The following is a 16790-nucleotide window of genomic DNA, read 5'->3' as shown; positions in this document are numbered from 1 at the left end:
GCCTCCATCCAGGGTTGCTCCATCGCTGTTCTTTTCCCTTCTCCTGCAATGAGCTCTCACATCTGTCTGCATTACTGAGAGCTTGCAACCTTTGGTTTTATCTGGTCTTCAAAACAGTCTTCCTTATCTGATGGCAATTCTGAATCTGTTTGGGTAACTAAGGGAATTTCCAGTGTAATTAATAGGTGTCAGTGGAGGTGGTGGAGCATTGGTGCTGCAGGGTTCAGGTAATGAGGAGCAGGGGATACAGCCTGGCTCTTCTGTAAGGCTGTGACTGGTTTCTCAGGGATTTGTGGACATATGAAGATCACTTTGAGGTGAAAGTGCTCAGCAGAATTCGGAGACTATAGTGATTGTCAGCCAGAGAAGATAAAGAGATACCCATTTTTACTGTGCAACTGGAAGGGAAAATAAGGGGGGAAAACTGGCCCAAAGCAAGGGAAAAAATAAGAATTTAATTCACTGAATTAGAACTTGAGTTTCTGTGCATAAATAGCAGAAATTACAGTTTATCTCTGGCACTCGGACCAAGACAGCATTTCTGGTGTTATTGAGTGCTTCCCAGAAAGTTTCATTTCAAAATAGAGCTCTGTATTTTTCCTCCTTTTGAGCCAGGATTGTTGCTTGTAGGATGAAGCTTGTACTCCTGAGCCTTGAAATGTTGAAGAAGGAGAACTGGAGAGGGTGCATTAAAATCAGATTTGTTTTGCCGAGCTCCTGTTCACAAGATATGCTCTCAGTGAAGCAATTTATGTGTTATAATCACTTTGGCTTTTAAGGAGAAAAACTGTCTTTTTCTGGGATGAGGTAGATCCTGGGACTTGGGGAACAGAAAATGCACGCAAACAGACAAATTTGAACTGAAAAGCATTAAATCATAGGTATAGCGTGGTCCTTCCAAGGGCCAGTCTCTTACCTTGGGTGGTGATACCAGAGAAATAAGTAGTGGGAATAAATCCCAGGGCCAGGTGATAAATCTGCTGAGTGGGAAGGGACTAGGGGGAAGCTGAAGGTGCTGCTCCCGTCCCACCTGGAGGAGTCGGTGGAAGAGCAACGAGCAATATCTCACCATGGACTTAGAGGCGTGTGGGCTCATCTCCTAAGTCCTGAGCAGCTGCTGCCAGGGACCAAGATGCTTCTCTGGCTCTTAGTATAACGATAGTAAGAACATATTAAGTTGGGTTTAATGTGCCACTGGGTAGCCATGTGGAAGTTAATTAAAGGCAGAGGGACTGGGAAAGCAATCGAACTCCAGTAAAACTTGCCACAGGTACTGCCTGTCCTGACTCGATGGTCATTTTGCGATGGGAAGAAGGATGCCAACTTATCATCTTTGTCAGAGCCAACTCTCTGGGTGTTTGAGACACTCGAAACAAATGGGTCTCCACATAGCTGTTTCGAGGACATTATTCTAAATGGCAGGTACCTACATTTGAATATTGGGCAGTAAATTTCCAACAGAGAGTGCTCAAAGTCTAATTAAGCCACCTTTGCAAAGTCTGGGGAAAGAGGGAGAGGTTATATTTCCTACGCAGTTATTGCCAGGCAAGACTGCAGGCTGAAACTCTCATTTTGGTAAGAAATGTATGAAGACTGTTCTAGCAGTAAATCAGTACAGGATGCAAATTATATATATTAAAAAACAAAAAAGATGGGCAGCCATTATCTCTTCAACATTAATGTGAGTTGTCCCCAAGCAATCTTGAATCAAATCACTCTCGTTCTCTGAGATGCTCCAGGGTAGGGTCCTAAGCTCATTACCCATTTATATCCAGCAAATGTTTCACTTCTGATGATGAATTGAATATTGATGTCAATAAACTAAATCAGCAGCTCCCAGATATTATAGGTTTATGTCTAGGCAGCATAAAAAAATCTGAAGTTAAATTCTCTACGTGGCTCAGCTGTTCCCAGGAGAATAGGTACTGTGCAGAGGTTCTCTGAAGTGGTTTAGTGTCATGGGAGGGAAAATGTTTTGTGCCTGCTGTGTGTAAAGGATGAGGGAAGGATAAAGATTGTTTCCTAATAAAAAGAACTAGTGAAAGAGGAGATGGAGGTTTCTTTGGAAAACAGTGGAAATCTATTCTCTCCTTATTCACCTTTTTAGTAGCAGGTTCTTAAGTTGTAAACAAAAGTTGTAGCGTGCATCTTAAATTTATCTGCTTTCATGGTGGTGATCATCTTTCATTGTTAGTTGGTTTTCTCTTTCTTTTTCTCTTTCTCTTTTTTCTCTTTCTCTTTCTCTTTCTTTTTCTCTTTCTCTTTGTTTCTTTCTCCTTTTCCTTTTTTTTTTCTTTTTCTTGTCTGTCAAGAATGAGTAATGAATTTTTACCCTACCTTGAACATCCTGGGTTACACCACTTCCAGAAAGCCTCATAAAATGCCGAAGTCTGACTGCCCACCTTGGTAACAGTCCCATCACAGAGAACAGAGCTGGAGAGGCCCATAAGCTCAGCCAGCACATGGTCCAAGCAAGGGCAGAAGTGGCTTCCAGCAACAGTGTGCAGTGGCTGAGCTGCACCTGCCTGGAGATAAACAAGGTGTGGGCCTCTGGGGCTGTTTCCATGGTATTTTTCAGCAGCAAAATAATCCATGACAGGAGAAGAACAAAAGAAGCACAAGAGGAGAATGTGCAGGTCTTGTAGAACTCTCTGGATTTACCTGTATTGTCCCAATCTGTGTGTTTGGAGGTACACAGCCCTCTGCTTTCTCTTAGATGGAGGGGTTTGTGTGTGGAACGACTCAAAAGAAAGGTATCTCCTGATGGTTGCATTGAATACCCCACCCAATGTGCCTGCAGGCACGCAGGGTCCCATGGGTTGTGCCAGGAGACCAAAACGCCCCTCTGGAACTGGCATGAGGTGCAGTGCTGGCTCCACATCCATCTCCTGCAGAATGACAGTGATATGCAGTGGAATCTTGCATAAAATGCTGAGACCTTTAAAAAGATGCTTTCCCTCCAATGAATAGAAATGAGACATTTGCTTATGCAGCCAACACCCATCCTAATGCTGCTATTTATAATGACTTGTTTGATTGTGGATGCTCAAAAAAAGACTCATGTTATAAACCGTTTGGTTGAGAGAGTGGAACCACAGAGCCAAGGATGCAGCAATATATCAGGAGGGCCAGAGATCTGAGCAAAGTTTTCAAACAGGGATTGGCAGATGACGAACCTCAGTATGTGATCCCTCATGTAAGAATTAACATGAAATCACCTTGGGTTTATGCTGACTGCTGCAGTATGCCCTGATACACTTGGAGTAAAAATTTTCTTAGCATGCTGAGGAACAGGGACATGAGCTGGAAGATGTCCCTGAAGCCAGTTCCTACTGCTAGAGGTGACTTGGTCACAGAAACCAAAGCTGCCCAGAATGGGTGAAGCCCCATTTTGAAATGCTGCTGTTACTGCTCACCTCTGAAACTTTCTTCTAATTGTCAGGTTAAATTTGCTCATATCCATTTGTTCTTAGACCAATATTGCTCTTCACCTGAAATAACTTTTCTCTGTCCCTGGGATGTCCCCTCCACCTTCCTGCCCTTCTCAGTGCATCACAGATGGAAATCAAAGCACCTCCGTGAGCCGAGGTCTGCTCTTCTCTCACCTGGCAGCCTGGCCATTTGCACCCTCTCCGACCTCCTCCTTGCTTCTTTCATTCTGAGTTCATCCCTCACCACTCAGGACCAGCCTATACCTTTCTTAGGCACCAGAAACTTGATCGTTCTGCATTATTTAGTGGTGGGGGCCCCAGCACAGCATCTCCAACCCCATGCATCCTTCTATTGGCATTGGGAGGAGCTGAAGGGGAGCCCTGCTTGTCTCCTGGATGAAATTCTGACCACAGTAGGGAAATTTATAGGGAAGAGTAGAAGTTGCTATTTTGCCAAATTCTTCTGGCAGCTGGCTTTCAGCACCACTCTTCCCCGCTGGCTCCATGCGATGCCACAGGGCTCGTGCAATGACATGCTGCTCAGCGTGTGCCTCCTGCAGAAGGGACACAGCCACATTTTCGAAGCAGCCTTGTGCGAAGGCGTTTGAGTGCTGCTGTCCATGCCAGCCTGCCCTCACAGTAAATATCCTCAGGTATTCCCAATCCAGCCAGTGTTGCTTGCACTAGAAGCTTCTATTTAAAAGAGTATCTAGTAGCAGCAGATCGTATTTATGTTGTGCATTTAAATGGTAACGGGGTGTTCCTGCAGGTTACTTGGCAAGTGTTAAATGTGTTTGGGAACATAACCATAGGAAATGTCATTTCCACAAATCATTTTTTCCTGCGGAAGGGGAAAAAAAAATCTGCCAAATTATGTATGAAAAAGTCCCTCTAAGGAAAACCAAGATGAGACACATAGCTTTCAGGCAGACCTTTCTGAGCTGAGATACTTTGTGAAGTTGACTAGCAGTGGTTTGCTTTGCCCATTCGGCATAACTGTGTCTATCTGAGCTGCTGTAGCACCAGGGCCACTATTAAACCCGGGTGTTTGTGCCCCATTTCCAGCTGCAGCCTTGGTCCTTGCATGTTTTTGGTGATTCTGACAGGACTTGGTGCCTGAGCCTTGGCAAAACGCTGCAGCCATTCAGGTAGATGCAACTCCAGGTTGCAGCAAAACAGTTATGATCTGGGGATGCTGAACTGTTTTGCTGAGATTGAGTGAAATATTTTGACACTTTCAATTGGAATATGTTGGGGGGGGGAGGGTGGCGTTTCCATTAGATGAAAAAGGTAGTTATTTTGACACTTAGTTGCAATTTGCAGCAAAAAAACAAGCGTAAGAATAGCAGATGGAGGGATGGAAATTTCCATTTTTTTAAACAGACATAGTAGTTACGAGACTCACTTAACAGTTCACTCAAGGACATGCTATTTGCAGCTTTTAGATCATTCAGTTTGTACTTTGGTGCCCAAACCTGTAATTAAGTGAATGAGATGACTTGCAAGATTTCGGGTGGTGATATTTCTTCTTTTATCATACTAATGAAAAGAACCATATAGGACTCTGATGGTAATTACTGTGCACTTGGGGTGTGGTAGTTACAGTGTAATTACAAAATTTTTGTGATGATATTTATACCCAGTGAGATAACCTGAAACCATCTGCAGCACCCGAGGGTAGCTAGTGGACACCGACGGCTCAGGCTGAATTTATTTCCCGGAGAATCATGATTCATTCTCATTCAAGAAGCAAAACAAAAATAATGATGGTTGCCTCTAGTTACCAGTCAGAGGGAAATCATCTGTAAATAAACCTGCTACTGAACATGGAGCAGGGATGAGCCGGGGAAGAGAGCGCAAGGTCAGGCTCCTGCTTGCCCAGGGCGGCCAGGAGTGCAGAGAGGTTTTGCAGGGAAGGGCTGGAGCGGGTGCGATGTGAGCAGGTGGGTGAGGACGTCTTTTCGGGATGCAGATGGAGAGAATTAATGACTTGCTAGGCTGGGTGTCATGTCCGACTCTGACAGCAGGCTTGTTTGTGCCCTTCAGAAAGGTAATGAAAAAAAATCGTTTCCCCGATTCTTCCTTTCTTTCTTTCTTCCCAGAGGAGGGGGGAGGGTGGTAATTGGATGGTTATGTGCTCCGTAATAGGGAAGCTGGAAGGTGGAGCTGTTAATGTGTAGAAAGAGGGAGAATGAATTAAAAGCAACCCCCCCCCCCCCCCCACACCCACCTTTTAAATGCTGAAATAACTCTGAGAAGGGAGTGCTGTGCTCTCGACTCCCATGGAACATAAATCCTCACCTGGGGAAGAACATCAGGCTAAACTTCCCTGAGAAATGTGCCTTCAAACCCAGCTCCCTATACCTGCCTTGGCCCAGCTGACTCTCAGGCGAGGGCCCTTCTGCTCCAAAATCTTGGCCGATTCACACAGCACTCTTTCCTCCTTGCTGGACTTTTTGTCCCGGGAATTCTTTCCAGCCTTGTATTATTTGGGAAGTTAATTAATGTTGTGACCACTCCCTCTTCAAGATCATTAACAAAGATGTCAGTTAGGGTGAGGCCAGATGCTGATCCCTTCTCTCCCCTTGTTCACTTGAACGATATTCAGTGTTAAGCATCGTGTATGGTCCATCTGACAAAGTCTTTCTCTGCAGTAGCACTGCTTGCTAGTGCTGTTTGAATTAATTGGGGGACTGAGATGCTTTAGTGCTGCTAATAGTCACTGGCTGTCAGGTGAGCACCTTCATGTTGAAATCACCTTGTATAGAGGAGCAGTATCGCTGTTCCCAGGGGCTGGAGAAACTGAGCTGTGGAGAAGAGCACTCAGGTCCTAGCCCGGGCTCCTTGAAAAGTGATGTTTCCTGAGGCTCAGGCCAGTGCTATCACCAGCAAAATGGGCTACTTTCTGTTCTCTAAATCTTTCTATGTTTTCTCTTTTTTCTACCTTTCATTGTCTAATATAGTTCTGTGTCAACTGCCTAGATTCTGGAGTAAAAGAAGATACTATATAGTGGAAAGGGGAATACATATTAGTATTGCTAACACCCCAGGGGAGGTGTAATCCAAGTGTATGTGCTTGGTTGGATGTAGAGGCTCTGCTGCCATCCAGGCTGGGCAAGGAGAAAAGCAGCTGCTGGGACAGCATGGCTCTAATACCTGCACCCTGTTATCTGGACTATTCCTTTTAAAGACAAAACAGGGCTCTGCTTTTCTTGATCAGGGTAAAGCATCCCTATGCAGAGTAGCTTCCAGCAGAAATGGAAGAGGTCTCAAAGTTTCTCCCAAGCCCCAGCAATGTCTTTCTTGAGAGACTTACTCCATGGACCACATCCGCTCCCAGTTCTGAGCCAGGAGCATCAGTTGCCATGGTGACTTCTCTGGAAAAGTCGTATCGGGAAAGTGCTGATGTATTTTTAGCTGTGGGTAATGAAATTTAACAGCTGGAAATAAAGGTGAGGGCTAGCCAGGGTGCCACAGGTTCATGGACTGCTGTTTGGGACCAGGTCCTGGGCAGCGCTGGTGGGGATTGCTGGTGGGGCTGTGTTTGGGACAGATGCTCAGGCCTGTGGCTCACACTCTGGGTGCTGTGCAGGACAGCACTCATGAGTATGTTGGAGGAGAAAGAATCACTGTAAAGAAAAGCTGATAAGGAGGTGGCGTTACATGTAAAGATAAAGAGGAGGCACTGACGGAGGTCACAGCTGCTTCGTGTACAGTGTGTTCAGCCTATAAATAGCTCTTCAAATATACTTCTGCACAAGTGGTATTTATAGAGTGATGAGTAAAAAAAGCTCCATTTGGGGTCGGGAGTTGATGGGTGAAGGATGTTTGAGGCTTGGTCAAAAGTTCAGGTTTCTGAGAGATATGGAACAGAGCTGGACCCCAAATGTGTGGGGTTTTCTCCTCTGATTGAGTTGAGTTCTCCTCTGCTCATAGGTTGCAGTGCTATTAAACGTGCCTTCTAAAATCAGTGCATCGGGAGAGGATACTCACTAGACGTTGGCATTCAGATATCCTGCAGCAGAGCCCCTGTACAGATGTAATTTATTCATGTAATTTGGATCAGTCTAACTCACGTGTAAACTTTTCTGAAGGTAGACTCATATTTTATTTTCTAAAATACTTTCTCAGCTCCCTGCAATATTTTTAGTTCTTTCGTCTTCAGCTGTCAAAAGTTTATTTTAAAATTAATTGATTTCGATGTAATATTTACTGCACTTTAGCTTTCAGCACAGCTTATGAAAATAGATTTCACTACAGCTGGCAGTGTCTAATGGGATTCGTTCCTACTCCGAAGGCTCTTTGCATTATGTACCAATACTTCCAGCTGAGCTTGCTTTGAACAGCATCACCATCTTTGCGTATCACCGAGCTTACACCAGCTTGGGCTGGCAGGGAGACAAGGTGAAGCATTTAAGTTTAGAGAAGCCACAGCTGATGCGTACCTGAACCCAAAACGTAGATATTATAGATCTGGCCCAATATTCATTGGAATTAATAGGATCTTCCCTTTTTGCATCAGTGGGCTCTTTGGCTGGATTAAAAATTGATCATATTTCATTATGATAACCACAGTTGCAGTGAAGATTAAGCAGTGGGTCACGGAGGTGCCCTGGCCCTGGCACATCACCAGGGTATTACACACGGTGGAAGGCAGCACACGGGAATTGGAGCAGACTTTGCTAACGCACCGGTGCTGTCAAGGGAGGTGGTGAACTTTGATGTGAGGTGATTTAGAAGCAGCCTTTGAATTGTAAAGCTTTAAATAACCTGTTAGCAAAGACGTCACTGAAACCATTTCCTGGTGGGTTATGACGCTCCCAGCTTTTTCTTGGGAGGACCGAGGGCCACCCGTTACCTTTCATGTGGCCCCACTGCAGGGCTGGTGCCTCCCTCACACCTGGGGAGCAGAGGGCAGAGGGAGGTGACATGCTGGCAGTCCATGGCAGGACCGAGAATATCTTCTTGTCTGAGGCTTAATGCCTGAATTACCCAGAGCTGGCCAAACTTTTTCCATCCGATCTGTTTCCTGATAGAGAATGGAGTATTTTTTAATTAGTTTTCTTTTCCCCCAAAAAAGCCTGCTGAGTTTTCTCTCCCACTTCTCCAATGAAATGCTTTCACGTGAAGATTAAACTCCTGTGAGCAAAGTTGCAGCAGGCCCCAGCGTGCTGGTTTTTCATATATCCTCATTCCTCCCTCTCCACAGCATGGTGCAAAGACTGTATAACCAGAACTAAGAAATCACCACCTCTTTCTCTCCCCGTCTCCAACTAAACGCTTTCAAGTAAACAGGCTCCCAGCTGGCTGAAATGTTAAAATTTCTGTTTGGCATGCGCAACAGTCGGATCTGAGGAGCTTGGTGGTGGGGCTTCGAGTTGAGAGGTCTGTGAGGAGTGGGAAACGCGCAGAGCTGTCGAGGTAGCAGGTGTGCGGGGGTCCTTCGGTGTGCTGCACGAGTGGAGAGCGGCTGTTAAAGGCTGGAGGGGGATGTGCCAGAATTAAAAAGCAAAACAAAGTCAGATGTCAGAAGCTGAGCCAGGCTGAGGAAGAATGATGGAAGTGATTCCTTTGATGCCATCAGCATTTTTATTGATCTGAGGCTGTTTATTGCTGTAAAACAGTCATACATTAGAGAAAAGCTGTGAAGAGGAGTGAGAAATGAAATTGCCTGGGTATGGTTTAAAAGATGTACATCCGCATTTATCAGACAAAGGAGAACCTGCGCATCCAGGCTTTGGCTGCAGAGCTCCGTACCCTGCAGAGGAGGCAGTTTTGTTGGAAAAAATTAGAGCTTGGTCTGCCCGTGTGACATAAAGTAAATCTGCTTTGCAGACTTGCTGAGGGGCTTGGAGAAGGGCTGCTAGAGAAGGCCCTGGAGCTGGGGTTTGCCGTGCAGCCATATGCAGGGAAACTTTACAGTAGATCAGGATGGTTCACCCACAGCAGTCCGGGGCAGATGCTGCAGAAAGAAATGGAGTTCAATGTGTAATGAATAAATAATTTTGCAATGACATTTAGCGCAGAAAATAGGCAGCCTGAGTGTGGATGTTGTTGTATTTATCTGCCTGCATACAGAGGCATGCATGCATGACTGCATACACATAAGTGTGTATGTGTGTATGAACATATCATGATTACACTGACTTGAAATGATCAAATGTGCATCATTAACATTAGAAAAGGCAATATATGCTGCTTCTGTGTCCCATGTGTGCAGATGCATTGACCAGGGAGTCCTCCACCATAACAACTCCCCTCTTCTTCCTTCTCCCTTACAGAAATCCGTGAAGCTTTCCGGGTGCTGGACAGGGATGGGAATGGCTTTATATCGAAGCAGGAGCTGGGCATGGCAATGCGCTCCTTGGGATACATGCCCAGTGAGGTGGAGCTGGCGATTATCATGCAACGCCTTGACATGGATGGTAAGTCCTCACTGTTGGTTCTTCTCTGTTACTGGCGGAGGGGGCCTTTCCCAGTGCATTGCAGCCCATGGTTTTGGCTCAAATAATTTACGGTCACCAAGGAAGGTCTGGAGAGGAAGCTGTGAAACTTTGCCTTTCACCACAGCAAGGAACAGTCAGATGACTGTGAGCTATCAACCTCCCGTAGATAAACCTGCCTCTCAGGCAACCCACGCAAGGGAGATGGAGCATCTTTTATTTCACCAGCTGATACGGCTGGGTGAAGACAGGCCAGCTCTTGCAACCTTTCTCTGCAAAGTTGTAAGTGGTCTTTTGCAAGGCTGTTGTAACCTTTCTCTTTGCATTCCTGGGCAGCATCTGGCCCAGTGACGCTTACTGGGACATGACCTGAACGCCCAACCAAGCAAAGCTGCCTGGTCCTGTGGCCTCACCGCTCCTTGCAAGTAAAAGATGCTGTGGATGGGAGCTGTGCTGTGTTGTAATGAAGCGTTGATGGGTTTTGGAGGAGAAGTTTAGAAGGGTGGAATAATTCTGAGCAAACTCCTGCTGTGAGAGCTCGTCGAACGATTACAAAGAGGTAATAAAAGAAACAGAACCCACCATTAACAGGAAGAGAGAAATGCAGGATCAGGATGCTGGAGCCAGGGGGGACTTCTTAACTGCTGCAAAGCTACAATCAGAGCTGATCACAATGAGCGGAGTGTCTTTAAAATGTCCTTGGTCAGAGCAGGAAGGGAGACTTTTCCTGATGCCTGAAATGTGCAGGGAAGCTGGGGTGCGGATCCAACCTTCTTCCACCCTTCTGCAGGAGGCTGCAGCAGGGTGGAAACAACATGCAAAGTTAGATGAAATCATGCCAAACCAGAGTTCTGAATGCAGCCCTGGTCTGAAAGGGGATGCCTGGCAAGTTGATGTGATGCCAGCATCCCTGGGGAGACTGCTGAGAGCAGAGACCATGGGAGATGGTGGCAGCAGGGGTGAAGGTCTCCTGCCTCCCTGGGGATATCAGAGTTGAATACCCCCATGAGATGCACGGTACAACTATATTCATCAGGCCAGGGGAATTGGGGAAGAGGCTGTCAGCCTGCTCAAGTGTGTTCAGCATCTCCCCTAGACAGGGAGACAAAGTAATGCAAAACCTGGTGGATAGAGAAGATCATTGTTGAAATGATCTCATTCCTAAAAGAAAAGAAAAAAAAAATAAATCCATTACATATAAAAGCATTTTCTCTAAAAATTATTGTTTGCACCTTGTTATGTTCTGCCGGCCTTTCCTAGCAGACAAGGTGATTTCTCTTTAGGTTTTGCAAAGGCCAGACTCAGCATGGTGCCAATTCACGGGGTCTTTTACCGAAACTCTGCTCTTTTTTGGAAAGAGTGCTGTGGACTTGGCTTCCAGTTTTGATTCATCTCCAGTTATTCCCTGACTCTCGGTCTCACAGGCTTGAGACTTTGGCACTCCTTCGCATACACTCCTAGTGTGCAGGGACCTGTAATCAGAGAGGTGGAGTTAAAATGTAGAGTAATGGGCTGCAGATGGAAGGTGCTAAATTCCTGTTTGAGACTTCAGAAAGCTCGATGTGTTTTCTGCAGAGATGGGAGGTGATCCTCCATCTCTTCCAGCTCAACAGTTCCCACAGCTCAAGAGATACAGTCTGGTTGTGCTGGGTGTTTTTATTGTTCTTATGTCTCAGTTGCCTGTTGGTGCAGTATTTTGAGCAGAGGGTTTGGGGGCTGGACAAAAGTCTGTGCTATGTGAAGGTCAAATGGGCCATACCTTAAAAAAAGACAGGGTAATGGGAAATTCCTTAGGCATTGAGCAAATAGGGGAATATTATGTGAAAGATTTACCTTGCCTGCAAATTGAATTAATGCTATATGGCTTGAATTAATATTGAATGGCTTATGGGTACTTTTTCTCCATAGGATTGTCTTAATTCTTTTCTGGGATTTAACTTGAAATATGTAGTGAGGACCAGTAATAGCTTCCTCCTTCCTCTCCCACTGTGCATGAGCATCATTCGGTAGCAGGGCTTGAACCCAGTGAGCTCCCGTGGATGTCAGTCATGCCCTGCACTCCCAGGGACAGCCTTACCCTCCTTCCCATATACTCCTGTTGAGGGTTGCTGAATTTTTCCAAGGCTTTGGCCTAGCATCAGGTGGGTGGGAAGCTCAGCTGGATAAATGGTCACATTCAAGAACGAGTCCCCTGTGGTCAGGAAAGCCAGGGGGGAAGCAGTAATCCTCCTGCGCATCTCCCGGCACCTGACATGAATTACGATGTGACAGCAGGTAGTGTAGCCAGACGTCCATTTCTCCACACAAGGCTGCTGCCAGTGTCTGCTAATAATGAGGTAATACAATTGGCAGTGGTTTTATATTTAATCTGAACCAGCCTGAACAGACCTAGTGCAAACATACGGTTTTCATCAGAAATTACCTTGGGAGTGCATTCGCATTGCAGGATGGCAGAGTGGCTGTATCTGCCATGGCTTATTTAACTGATGGGCTTCAAATAATGAGCAACTGGAGCTGGTCTGAATTTGTTCTTCATTGCAAACCCTGTTTTCCGTAGGGATATGGAGGGAGGCTCAGCCCTTTCTAGGTCAGGCTGAGAAGACATTCGCACTGTGGGAGCAGGACTGCTAGGTTGGACAAAACATGTTTTAAGAGGAGTGTATTCAAAGTATGCTGGAGTGGTTTTGTGGCTAAGCATAAACTGATATGACAAGAGCATTTCACACCTGTATGTCACCTTCTGCCACAAAGGATCTCACCGAGCTCAGTGAATAACGCAGGGATCAACTCCAGAGACGCCCAAGGACAGTTGCTTCTGGGGCTGTAGTGTGCAGCTGTTCAGTAACACACATTGAGCCTCCAAATCAGAGCAAAAATGAAGGTGCATTTCATAATTCATTGCATTTGAAGGAAAAATGTAGTTAGTTAGAAAATGCTGCTTGAACTTAAGTGAAAATGGCAATTGCACAGATTGGATTTTGCCCAAGAACTCTTCACAAGTGTCGTATCGCTTTTAATGCCTCCATGGCTCTTGAGTGCTACCATCAGTCTTCCTTCACGGGTGACATGCCAGCAGCCCTGGCATTGACAGAGTGGAAATGAGTGCAATGAGTGGGTTTGCCTGCAGAGAATGTCATGGGGTGATGTTGAGGATGCTCAAGAGCTTCCAAATGTCCTCCAGGGCTCAGAGCAGCAGGAGGGGACTCCTGCCTGTCGGGATCGTAAGGATGCAGATTGTCCCATGCCATGAAGCCCATGGCACACAGAGAGGCTTGGGTTACTTGTCTGCTGGGCTTTGGTGCCATGGCACAGCAATGCTGCTGCAGGGCTGGGGAAGAGAGAGAGTAGTTTAGCCAAGAAACAGTAAAATGGGACCGCAGGATGGCTTGGGGCTGGCAAACGGAGCAAGATATTTTTTCCTGCATACAGGCAAATGCAAACTCACAGCAAATCCTATGTTGAGAAGCATCAAAAACCACCTTCCCACCCCAGAAATGGCTGTCATATTTCCAAGAGGCTGACTGCATGGTTGCCCATTGACTTGGCTTTTTTTACCCCAACAGCTGAGGCAAGTTTGGGCCGCGGGGGCGGGAGATGTTTTGTTCACGTGCTGGGGCAGGGGGTGAGTAGTGGGAACTTGTGGTGGCAGGTGAGAAGCCCTTAGCCTTGGCCATGTCTTGTCCTGAGGATGCGCCACAGCTCTGCAAAGGACCATGCTCCCAGCTACATCCGACCCCTTAGCACGGCTTTCCTGAATGCGCTTATTTCTAGTGAATATCTAAGTCTTGCCAGTCTTCGCTGAAAGAAGGCAAGCATCAGAGGCTGGAGTATCCAGTGCATTTCCTACAGATGCCTTCTCCACGTTTTCTTCCAAGTTGCTTTGCTGTTCTGCAAGGTGTGCTTTACCCAGGTGAAGAGGTATGCAGCCGCTACAGAGGGAAATATTATAGTTGGCATAAAAAACTGAATTAGGGAGAAAAATGAGAATCTACCTGGAATATTTCAAGGTCTCAAGAGAAATCATATAAAACATCAGAAACACCCTTTTATGAACTACTGGAAGATGCTATGGCATTTCTGTGATGGGGGAGATGAAAGTACCAAAATAGAACAGAGGGAAAAGGGATTTTCTGTGCAAAAATGCCTCTTTTGGGGATGGGAGGTGAGGAATGGTGGTTCCGTCACAGCCAGAGCACAAGATTCACATTAGGCCAAAGCTTTGCTTACATCTTGATAGAAGTGGTGCGTGACTGTATGCCAGCAGAAGGTTGTTCAATATAGCTGGGCATCTATCCAGTGTGCTGTGCCTTATAGGGACATATTGTTTGCTTTTGGTCTGGAAATAGAGGTCAAATGTTACCTTAGTTTATACCCTTGACTTGCTTTATCCTTAGACATAATGAGGTATTGCATGAACGTAAACATTGCAGACTATGAGAGGTGCATACATTTCTGTCTGCAATCTGGAGAATGACCTGAAATGTTCTGCCAGTGTGTGGAAAGTAAAATATTTTATATACTTATGTGCTGGAAAAGAAATTATTTGTAAATTCTTCCAATTGGCAGTAATGCTAATAAAAACGCAGAGAAATGGCACATTAAATGTGTTGCCTTATCTGGGATGCCTACTCTTTAAGCAGACTTTTGCAATAAAATAGATGAATGTGTGACTTAAGTGTCAAACTGTTTCATTGCAACATAAGACACTTTTATCTGAGGAATAAAATAAGCACTCAGTGTACTAATTAGAGGAGCAGCTGGTTTTCAGTACCCTGGAAAGATAACTTCAGGCTAACATGAGAGGGGGAAAAAACCCCAAGTGTGTCAAATTGTTTATTATAGTGCAGATAGGAAATACTTTGATCAAGCAAAAGATGAGCTGATTTCATCAGTGTACAAGCAAGCTACCTGTTACCTTTTATCACATTATGTAATGCGTCAGCAGTAGTAGCTATGACATCCTTATAAGCAATAAAAAACAGGGGAAAGAAATCTCAATTTAAAATTCTGCATATTCCCAAGCTGCTTTGCAGTGGCTCTTTGTGGAGCAGGGAATTGAAGAGGGGGAAAAAAAACAGTAAGCTATTCACTGTGACCCTGGCAAAAAAAATTTTGAAGATCTGCAGCTCTTCCAGGTGGCACTTCTGAGGTTCATCCAGCTTCGGGCAGCCCCACGGTTGCAATGGGCTTCTGCAGATTTATTGTCTTCTTATGCCTTGCATGCAGAAGTTGTGGTGCTCAGGTGCTGCTCCATACAGTGAGGCATACACACACTTGCTGTGATCCCCTTTGGAAAGGGAATAAATGACAGTGACATAACTGCATGGCATCAAGGGATGGTGTCAGTACACTGCCTCCCTAAAAGTCAGTTGTCCAAGCTGTCGTACTGCTGTAGGATCAGGGTTTGTACATAGATGTTGCTTTGGTTTGCTTGCACTTGCTTCCCTGCACGAGGGAAGGGACCACAAATTTGGGTGCTCCACTGGCTGGAACATGTATGCTGTGTCACAGGGATGGGAATGACCAAAGGACGTGGACTGGGACATCTGGAGAGAGAATAAATCTCTCTTCTAAAAATTAAGTGTTGAGCTTTTGCCTGTGGCCTGCGGAAGGTGAGTTCCTTGCTCTTAAACCATGGCCAAATGTTTGCTTCTGTCCAGATCAGCTTGCGCTGCCCTTTGTGGGACACTGGTGACATTCGTGAGCTGAAAAGATTTTATCCTTCTTTTGTCTCTCCCTCCCTTCTTCTTTTCTTTGTTTGGGTTGGGTGCCGCGTGTGTCCGTGTCCGTGTCGTTCCCCCCCCCGCCCCCCGCCTTTACTGCCATGGATAATTCCTTGTGTTTCAACATTTCAACATGAAACTGTGTAAAATAGCCTAGGCTGCTGGAGATAGACCAGAAACAGTTTCTGTGTTTAAAATGCAGAGTTAATAGGAAAAGTATGGACAGGTTGTTGCAGACTTTAGGTTTGTCCTCTGTGCTCAAAGGCCTCTGATTTTTATATGTGAGAAATGATCTAGCAACATTTCAGCGTGGTTGTCTTTTAAAGTGTGTTGCTGAGCTGAGAAACTTGGTCAGTGAGATAGATATGATGAGACTTGTCTTTATTTATAGAGGCCACTTTCTTCATGTCTGCTCTGATTTGTAAAATGGAGATTATCATATTATGTGTTCTCGCTGCAAAGAATGAAGAGTAATTATTGCTGCTGGTGAAGCTAGTCAGATTTGCAGCTCAGTACCGGGAAGAGGTTCATAAGTAATACCAAATTCTGTCTTCGATGCAGTGCCTGGATGGCTGAGTGCAGCCGTGTTGAATAGACAGGACAAGAGGAAACACTGAATTGCAATTCCCCCCCTGAAACCTGTCCGCCCTCTGCTTCAATGGGGCAGAGTCCTCTGCAAAACACAATGTGCAATCTGTGATCTGTCCCATGCAAGCATGCCTTGTAATTTGTTTGCATCCTTGTTTAATTTTATTTATTCCTTAAAATGCAGTATTCCTGGTATTATGATTTTGGTTTCACAGAAGGCGTATGCCACAGGGAACATGCATATTCCTCTATTTTAATAAGCCTGTGACTTGCTGGTCATCTCAAACTTGTGCCGAACCATCTGATAGCTGCCACGATGCATGCAGAGCTCTCCTGATATTCCCGGGGCCTGGGAAGCAAAAATAATTAAAATCCTGGGTAGCTGGGATGTGATTTTGCTCCTCTAGATCCATTTAACAAAGGGATCAATTGGTTACAACTTGTGAGTTACAAGGATTCCGCAAAGATCTGCAAAATGAGCCGTCTTGGTTTTACGTGCCAGGTGCCTTTGCACAGGGGAGGGGGTCTCGGGGGACGGGGGGGTTTGCAGCGGCCGTGCTGGAGGTAAGCCAAGCTCAGCAGGCTCTGCAGTGCCTTTCCCTGCA

General features: G+C 45.6%; 1 protein-coding gene across 1 annotated transcript in view; it reads left to right on the top strand.

The window, feature by feature from the left end:
* Positions 1 to 16790, top strand: part of CALN1 (calneuron 1) — a 108299-nt gene that overhangs the window by 29073 nt on the left and 62436 nt on the right. The window contains exon 2 of the mRNA XM_010585917.1: positions 9713 to 9856. Coding sequence (XP_010584219.1) covers positions 9713 to 9856 — 144 coding nt within the window. The remainder of the gene's footprint in view (positions 1 to 9712; positions 9857 to 16790) is intronic.

Source organism: Haliaeetus leucocephalus, unplaced genomic scaffold (assembly GCF_000737465.1).
Source record: "Haliaeetus leucocephalus isolate CR32 unplaced genomic scaffold, Haliaeetus_leucocephalus-4.0 Scaffold136, whole genome shotgun sequence".
Taxonomy (NCBI): Eukaryota; Metazoa; Chordata; class Aves; order Accipitriformes; family Accipitridae; genus Haliaeetus; species Haliaeetus leucocephalus.
The sequence above is the reverse complement of the archived record's forward strand: the minus strand, read 5'-3'. Positions and strand labels throughout refer to the sequence as shown.